General features: G+C 37.7%; 1 protein-coding gene across 1 annotated transcript; it reads left to right on the top strand.

Annotated features, from left to right (window-relative positions):
• Positions 1-7,367: 7,367 nt before the first annotated feature.
• On the top strand, positions 7,368-8,813 carry LOC110106268 (U-box domain-containing protein 14-like). The gene is made up of 2 exons (XM_020836100.2): positions 7,368-8,537; positions 8,637-8,813. The coding sequence occupies exons 1-2, from the start codon at positions 7,368-7,370 to the stop codon at positions 8,811-8,813; spliced, it is 1,347 nt and encodes a 448-aa protein (XP_020691759.2).
• Positions 8,814-9,035: the final 222 nt, after the last annotated feature.

Below are 9,035 nucleotides of genomic sequence, written 5' to 3'. Positions count from 1 at the left end.
TTTGAGTTGAGTGATAGGTTCAAGTCGATGCTACGTCAGTGGGCGTCCACCTAAGGGAAATCCTATTGGATGACGTCTATGCTAGGTTACGGAAACCTAGGAGCTAGATATTGATTATGGGGAAATCAACCTCAAATAATGAGGTCAACATGTATGACCTCTATAAGGTTGTATGTCAGAGCCTTTGCTCGATGACATTAACCTGTATGGAAGAGGTCGAGAGAATCCCCCTCGGATTGTTTTTGCCTTTAATGGGAGGGGGCGAACGCTGTGTGTATCCTGAATCAAAGGTAAATAAGGGTCTATTTTTAGACCGTTACTGCCTTTTTGAGGTCGAAATCAAGATCTTGCCCAAGGAGTAGAAGTCCAACAAGGGACTATATGAAGCTTATAATTAATTGAAAGTATCCTTGCATTTGCTGAGATTTTTCTAAAATATCATCTTGATATTGAAAGCATTGGAGGGATCTTCTTGATCATAATTGGAGTCAAGGTTGCCCCTATTTAAGATCTGAATCCAATGAAATTGATCCAGAGTCAGGAAGTAAACATGAACGGCCTTTTGAGGTATGAGCAAAAATTGCCCTTAGTCGGGAACCACGTTCCCACAGACGGCACCAAACTATTGTGTCATGGAGTATTTGCAATGGTAGAGAAATATCTAGTTTAACGTCTTAGCATTGTACGAAAATCCAACACACAAGAAGATAAGAGAGAGGGTGTAGCGTTAATAAGAGACACCAAAGTTTTTATGTGGAAACCCCCGAAAAAAGGAAAACCCACGGGGCCTGACCAGTCTCAATGAATCCACTAGTATTTGTTTTCAATTACAAATGAGGCCCTTCCTTAGGAGAAGGCCTTGGCTTGATGTCACAAATATACATCATATAGAGCACATTACATGGTGGGAGTTACATAGACAGGTTTGTTTAGTCGGCACGAGACAGGGGTCTGAAAGACCATAGTTGGCAGGAGATCGGGGTCAGAAAGACCGTAGTTAAAGGGCAATACTCTTGGAGAACTCTGGGCGTCATGTGGTGGATGGTAGAGTATAGGATCTTAAGCAGTAATCCGACAAAAGTCCATGCTTCAGGTGGTGGTCCAGCAGAAGTTCGGGCCTCAGGTGGTGGTCTTGAAGAAGTTCAAGCCTCAGGTGGTGGTTCGACAGAAGTTTGGGCATCAGGTGGTGGCCTGGTGGAGCATAGGGCCTTAAGCAGTGGTCCGACAAAAGTTTAGGCTTTATGTAGCGGTCCGATAGAAGTTCAGGCCTCAAGAGGTGGTATGGTAGAAGTCCGGCCCTCAAGTGGTGTTTCAGTAGAAGTTCGGGCCTCAGGTGGTAGCCTGGTGGAGTATAGGGCCTTAAGTAGTGGTCTGGTGGAATTTCAAGCCTATGGTGGTGGTCTGGCAGAAGTCCGGGCCTCAGGTGGTGATCCGGCAGAGGTAAGGGCCTCATGTGGTGGTCCGACGGAGCAACGACGTCAGGCGGTGGTCTAGCGGAGGTGAGGGCCTCAAGTGGTAGTCTGGTGAAGCAACGATGTAATGCGATTGTTCGGCGGAGGTGAGGGCCTCAAGTGGTGGTCCAGAGGAGCAACAGCGTCAAGCGGTGGTCCGGCGGAGGTGAGAGCCTCAAGTGGTGGTCCGGCGGAAGTCCGACGGTGGTCGAGGAGGAGCTTCTTCCTTCTCTTCCTTCTCTTATTCCTTCTTCTCTTCTTGCTCCGGTCCCCTTTCAAGAGAAATGAGGGGTCTATTTATAGATTTCTGGAGTGGCATGACCCGTAAATAGGTGAGAGATCAAGGGTAAATAGGGAGTGGTTGGATGGACGGCCGATGTTGAATCCCTTGATCATAGACCGTTTGATGGACATTTGAATGTCTTAGAGATGTCAAATTTTGTTGATGTTGGGCTCGTTGGATTTTTCTCGTCGAACCGCTCGATTTGACTATAAGCACATTATGTTTGGAAATCGTTTGGTAATCCGAATTGTGGTTTGAACCTTCCAACAGCACTTCTAACCCTTAATTTGGACCCGTTTGGACTCAGATTGAGTCGAACTTTATGTCGTTGGGTTCATATTTTTGAGACATTAAGTTCGACTGTAAGTTTGCTGAAATCGGAGTTCTGATGATCTCGAATTTAATTTCGAAAGTTTCCAACTTGATTTTGCCCCGAGATTCGTGCTCGATCAAAATAATTTGTTGAGGATGTGTCAATATATATTTTCTTATTATTTTAATTCTTTTGGCCTTAGTGGAAGTTTGTTAAAATTGATAACATCTCCCAACAATTTTAGTTATGTTTATTCATTTCTACTTAATATTGCTTGAGGCATTAATCATATTTTTGTAAATCATTTTCAACAACTCCATATAATCTTAAGCATACTTCTATGGTTGTATAATTTGTAGTACCATATGGGTATAAAGCTTGCTAAAATAATGAAATTTAGCATAGGTTGTGTTGACCTCAACCTTCGATCAGCTTAGTTAGACCTCATCGAGCCCAATCTGAACTCGAATCGACCCAAACTAATTTTAATTAGACTCAACCCTATTCATTCCTGTAGGGGCGCTATGGGCGGAACCACCGGGTCATAGCCCCCGGTGCTGTAAGTTTTCTTAAAAACTTAGAAAAATCTTTAGGGGCCTAGATGATTGCACGCCTCCCACCCTTAAGACCTTGTAGAAATTTCATTTATAATTAGGATTGCTTTTACTTTATTAGATCCCCAAAACCTTTTGACTTATGTATAAAAGTCTTAAGGGCTAGAAAATAACACTGCTTTTAGTCCTACAACTTTAGTGACATCTAAGGACAAAAATTAAGGACCGGGTCTTAGAAAACATAGACTTAGGGTGCATGCTCCATGTAGGATAGAAACATTAAAACAAAAACTTGGTGGCACACTTTCATAGATTTAGTTTTTATTCTTAATCCACTAATAATCAACCAACCAACTTTAATCTAATTCTTAAAATATATTAAAATACTTAATTCTTAATCAACTTATAATTAACATTTATAATTATTAAATTACAAATCTAAATCTAATATAACTAATCTAATAATTAACTCCTAACTAATCTAAAATTTAAAAGAAGTAGATTTAATTAGGGGATCAATCATAAGCTAAAATTTATTAGGATAAAAGACTCCTAAATATCAAACTTTAGAATAATCTCTAAAAATTAACCAACAAACTTAATTAATAAAATGCTTAATGCACCCTTTTATTTTCTTTTCAAAACAAACTAAAATAAAATAACAAAGTTAATTATCACTGTGAAACCCAGGCTTAAGAGGCTATTAAGTTAGCCCCAAGGAGGGTGAAATAAACCTCACGGCCTCGGTGTGAAACAAAGGTGATAATTAATCAAATACTAAAATAAAAATATTTAAAATCAATCTTAAGACACTAATATTTGAAATTTAATTAAAATCCCTTTGCCCTTTTAACAAATAAAAAAAATGCAAGTAACTTTAATTAAACTTCCCTATATAGGACCTACCAAAACCACACAGCCTACACACACTTAGACTGGTTTGCTAGGACACGACTACTAGTCTTAGGTTAGGCCGATGCTTTTTTTTTCTGTCTCTGTGTTGTGGGGACTTGCATATGACCCGTGTGCTGTTTGCTTTACTACTTGCTTTAGCTTTTTTTTCTTTGTGTGACGCTTTTTTTTCTGTGATGTTTTTCTAGCTTTCTTTTTGCACTATTGTTGTGAGCGTTAGAATACCCATAGGTTAGGCACGCTTTTTATACTAATATTGTCTTCTTGTAGGTGGCCGTTCTCACACAGCGCTAAAGGAGGTTAAAATTAATAATAATTATTTATAATTACTTTAGGTACTTGCTTCAGCTGCTTAGCCCCCAATAATTAGAGCATGGCCAAGTATGATTTATTTTTCAGCATTTTCACTTATATATAACTACTTGAATGATTTTTTATTTTGATTATAACTGCTTAGGATAACCCCTACAGGAAAGTCTAGATTTTTCTTTTCTTTCTGATGTAATATATTTGATTGTAAATATTGTGAAAATCTTTAAAATGATGCATTTTAAATTTAGAGGGGGTCCAAAGGGAAAAGAAAACTCCTATAGGGGGTTTCCTTTTTTATTTGGACACCCTTTTGGAGGATGTACTACTAGGAGCCCAAAGAGATGAAGATGATCTATAGACGAATCAAGGAAGGGAAGATGCAAACTGAAAATATAAAATGCCTTATTTTAAGATTTGCGTCGTTCCCGGGTTATTGTTGGTGGAGCCCGGCCACCATTACGTTTCTGTACTATGGGATGTAATATTGTATGGCACTTGCCATGAAAACTCTTTTTCGTGGGCTTTCTTTATTTTTCTGTGTTTTCTTTACTTTGCTTGCGCAGTAGAAATGACATGTTTTTCATAGGTTTCTTTCATGCATGTGCTTGTGCCTGACTCGCTAGGCTCTTCTAGAAATAAAATTTTTCTACTCGTAGTTAATAATAAAATTTTAAGATTAACTCACATAGAAACATAATGATTTAGGGAATAGCCGGAATCGTCCGGGGTCACATGCATGCATTCTCTCTTCTTTTAGACAACTTCCTCGCCTGCTGGTAGAGTCCGAATAATCTGGCCTATGAGGATGAAGTGTCGGACCTAAGAAAGTTTAGTCATTCTCAAAAAAAATTTATTTTATAAGCCTTTTTAAAATTTCATACATTTCTTATTTGGAGACTTTGACCAGCATAAATTGCATTAGCAACTAATTAAAATTAAAACTTAATTTCATTAGTTTAAGTGCATGTTACCATTCATAAGTGTGGGATCACTTAGAAACTTCTCTAGTTCTCGATCCCAAATTCCAATGTCTAAACTACCCACCCATCTTTCATATGGACTGGACAACATGAATTTTATACAATTAGGTGGTTTTTAACTGGCTTCCTCTTTTAACCGAGGAGTAAGTCCAGGATCGCATTAGTTAGGTCGTAGATGTTAGTATCGTATGTACGATACTACATATTTTATAGTTTATGGTCTAAAGGCTAGTGGTACGAGTGTACCACTATACGCCTTATCGGTGGGTAAGCCTTCCGTTCTTTCGGAAGCTATAAATCCTACCCATCCGCGTCACACAGATGACGCCACCTTCCTCTTTCTCTCATGCATGTCTGAGTGTATTGTCCTTCCTTTTTCTCCAGTTTCCACCTCTTCGAACTGGCCGAATGATGACTGAATCACGTGTGACTGATTGAACCAAATTGAGCCTATCTTCCCATTTGATTAGGAAAGCCTAGAATTTTCCCTTTGCACTAAACCTACTTTTGAGAAGATAATCTAACATCCCTAATCGAGAGTTTTTTTAGACCAAGGTTTAGGATGTAATTAACTACGGGGGCTTGCGCCCGTAGGAAATTGATCCCCACAATCAAATAAACCCCATTCGAGCTGATGTATCGAATTGGAGAAATCTCGTGAACTTTAGAGTTATAGATTATTCTCCATCGAGATTGGTAGGTAAAAGCCGCAACCCTCCATGGCTAATCGTATGTATAATTTCATATGCTCTTCCATCGGTCTGCTTATGTCGAGTGTAATGGTCTACAATCATTTTGTCCTACGGGACAATGCGGTCGTACTCTTTACTTTCGAACCCCATGAGTAGAATCCTTTCGGAGACCCACAGGTTGTTCTATCCCAAATTCATTTATCTTAATTACAATCAATGCCTCTATGTATTTTAATTTAATTGAAAATTAGTTGCAATTAAACATTGAATGAACTTATGGAACTGATAATAGTTATCGCACAAGTAATTGAAAATCTTATTAGGATATAAAATTATGATGATGAAGGCTTATGACACTGATAAGAAAGAAGGGATTAATATTTCTATGGAATAATTTGAAGGATAATGAACTTTTTCATGCCACTTTGCCTTAAACATTGAATGAACTTATTTTTTGGAGTTACAACGAGAAGAATTTAGTTGGGAACAACAGTCTAAGAATTGGATAGGAATGTTACTGGTTTGATAAGGTATTGAATGACATGTTATTGTAAGAAAAAAAAGAATTATTTGTAATTATAAGTTTTTAAATTGATCTCAATAAAAAAATAAATAGTTGTGTAGGATTTGTTATTTTACGAAAAATATCCTCAAATCTTTACATTTTATTCACATTTACTTTGTTACATATATTTTTTATATTCTAATGAAAATTTTCTTTTATTTTGCTAATAAAATTTTTCTTGCCATGTAACAATAAAAGAATTATTTTCTTCAAACCTTTAAGTGATAATTAATTCTTATTCATATTTATTATCATAATTTCTATGAAATTAATTTGTGCCTTATTGATTATAATGAAATGTATGTCTATCTAACATAATACATATTTAATATGGTATCTAGGATAATGTACTACTATATATATATATATATATATATATATATATATATATATATATGGTATACAATAAAATAATAATACAAATTTAGATAACAAATATATATAATAATAATAATAATAAATAAATAAAGAAGAAAAAAATTAAATAAATTTCTTATATAAAAAATAAAAAAATACTCTCTTTTGTCTCAAAAAAAATAAAAAATAAAACCGCGCACACACACATTATATTCATATAATAATTCAAATGAAATTTACCTGATTTTTTTAATTTTGGGTTGTGTTTCTACTTTCTATTATATTTATGAGCAATCCAATGGTTGAGAATGACTTTGGCGGTTTTCACAGCCTTTCTCACGTTTTGCTCTTTATGTAGCCACTAGTAGTAACAATATAACATTAAAGATTAGTGGGGAATTGATCCGTGTCGTTCATCTCTAACAAAACATAGTTTGGATGGCCTTTTAGGGGCTATTTGGTTGCCTGAAAAGGAAATACACTGTAAAGTAAATGCAATGTAAAATAAATATAGGGACTGTTTGGTTGCCTGTATTAGGAGTGTAAAGTAAAACAATTACCTGTATTTATTATATTTGGTTGTTTGGGTAATTTTGAGTGGAACAAAAGGAAATCAACGGATGCGTTAGGAGTGTATTACGGGGGATGTTTTGCGTGAATTAGAAACCCGCTCGTATTGAGCGGGTTATAAATTCATCGGAAGGAAGAAAAGCTTCCTCGTCCTTGTGCTGTTCGGCTTCATCGCACGATAGGCTTCTTCGGCTCTTTCGTTCTTGTTCGACTTCGCTCTAGCAAGCAGCTCCAGAGAGAGTTCGCTCCGGCGAGCAGCTCTCTCGTTCTCCCTCTCTCTCTCTCTCTCTCTCTCTCTCTCTCTCTCTCTCTCTCTCTCTCTCTCTTGTTCGAGATCAAACTCTCAAAGCTAACCGAGAGAGTTGAGAATGAGGAATAATGGATATTTTAATGAACTTGAGGGATGAAGCGTACACGAGAGTTGTGGACGAACTTTCTGACATGATTACCAGCGGCGAGACCATAAGAAATGAAGAGGAAAAGATCCGGCGATTCTCCGAGCAAATGATCTACGTCAAGGAGATCATCATAAAGCTTCAATCGCAGCAATCGGGAGGCCAGTTTACCTGTAGTTTCACTACAGCCAACTTGCTCCGCAGGATTGAGATTGCGGTCAACAATGCTCGAGAAACCATCGAGGGATACAAATCCAAAAGCTCACTCTTACGCTTACTATTATGCCGCTCTATCATCTCCATACTAAACCAGTCATACAAGGAAATCGTCGACGTTCTCAGCCTCCTTCCCTCAACTGACATCGGCATCTCTCTCAACATTTACTCTAATCTCGACGCCATCATACATAGCTTAAAGTCCATAGAGCATAAGCTTGAGGAAAACACTAAGACCATCCAGTCTAGGCTCGATCTGTACATCTCTGAGTACAGCGATCCCTCTTTGCTGCCATTGATCGAAGCCAAGGAAGTGAAGATCGGTGAACCGATTAACGAGGCAAACCAGTTCACCAAAATGCTAGAGTGCTTTTCTTCAGAGATGGAACCCCCAATCCAAAGGGAAAAGAGTACCGTTGATGAAATTGTGAACCTTCCAAACATCTTCTTTTACTGTCCCTTTGCTCTAAAGCTTCTAGAGGATCCCGTCAATGTCTCCTGCAAACACAGCTATGAGAGAAAAGCAGTTGAAGATTACTTCCGCTCAGGACATAAAATTTGTCTCCTTTGCAACAAGGAATTAATGTTTTCATTCTCGGGGAAGCTGGAGCTCACACCGAACCCTACGCTCCTCAATATCATATCAGAGTGGAAGCAGAGGAACGTGCTTATCAATGCTGAGAAGAACGCTAAGAAGAAGCTAAGAGATGCAGCAGAAAGAATCAATTTTGATAATATGGAGTCGACAAATCAAGCCCTGGAAGAACTTAAGGCTGTGATGAATGAAATGTCCAGCTGCATTAGTGAGGCTACCGACAGCTTCTGCAAGCTTGTTCAAAAGCTGGCGGAGCTCTTGAAGAAAAGCGCAGGCACAGGAAACGCCGGTTTGGTGTTATGGTGCCTCTTGTTCATCATATGTTTTTCGCAGGAAAACAAAGTAAGAACTTTTAGTTAATATTTGATTTTAATCCGGATTGTATACCACCAAAATGGCTATATTCTTATCGTACACATAGCTGGTGACTATCTCTTCAAGATTGATATCAAAACAGATGATGTAAGAGTTGAACAAGTTACAGGCTTTCTTCTTTTGGGATATGGCATGGAGCTTCTGTCACCAACTAAGTTAGTAGTTGCAGGCACAACCTCTGCTAGAATTCTGGAGTGCTTTGATGATTGGAATACTGCAGTTGTTACAGAAAGATTTATTTGACCTTTGATGAGTGGATTGGCTATAGTTTCCTATTTCTATAGCTAATCTAACCTTGTTTTCTTAGAACTTATTTAAATCATCTTGATTGTTACCTGATAAAAGTGTTGAACTGCCTTAGCATGAGCTATAGTTCCTTTGAAGCTTAATAATGTTGCTTCGTATGGTCTTTTACTTTTAAACTTATTCTACTTTTTTGTAAGGTTAACTCGTTGATTAACTATA

This window comes from Dendrobium catenatum, unplaced genomic scaffold (assembly GCF_001605985.2).
Source record: "Dendrobium catenatum unplaced genomic scaffold, ASM160598v2 fragScaff_scaffold_313, whole genome shotgun sequence".
Lineage (NCBI taxonomy): Eukaryota > Viridiplantae > Streptophyta > Magnoliopsida > Asparagales > Orchidaceae > Dendrobium > Dendrobium catenatum.
Note: the sequence above shows the minus strand (reverse complement) of the source record. Positions and strands in the feature narration are given on the sequence as shown.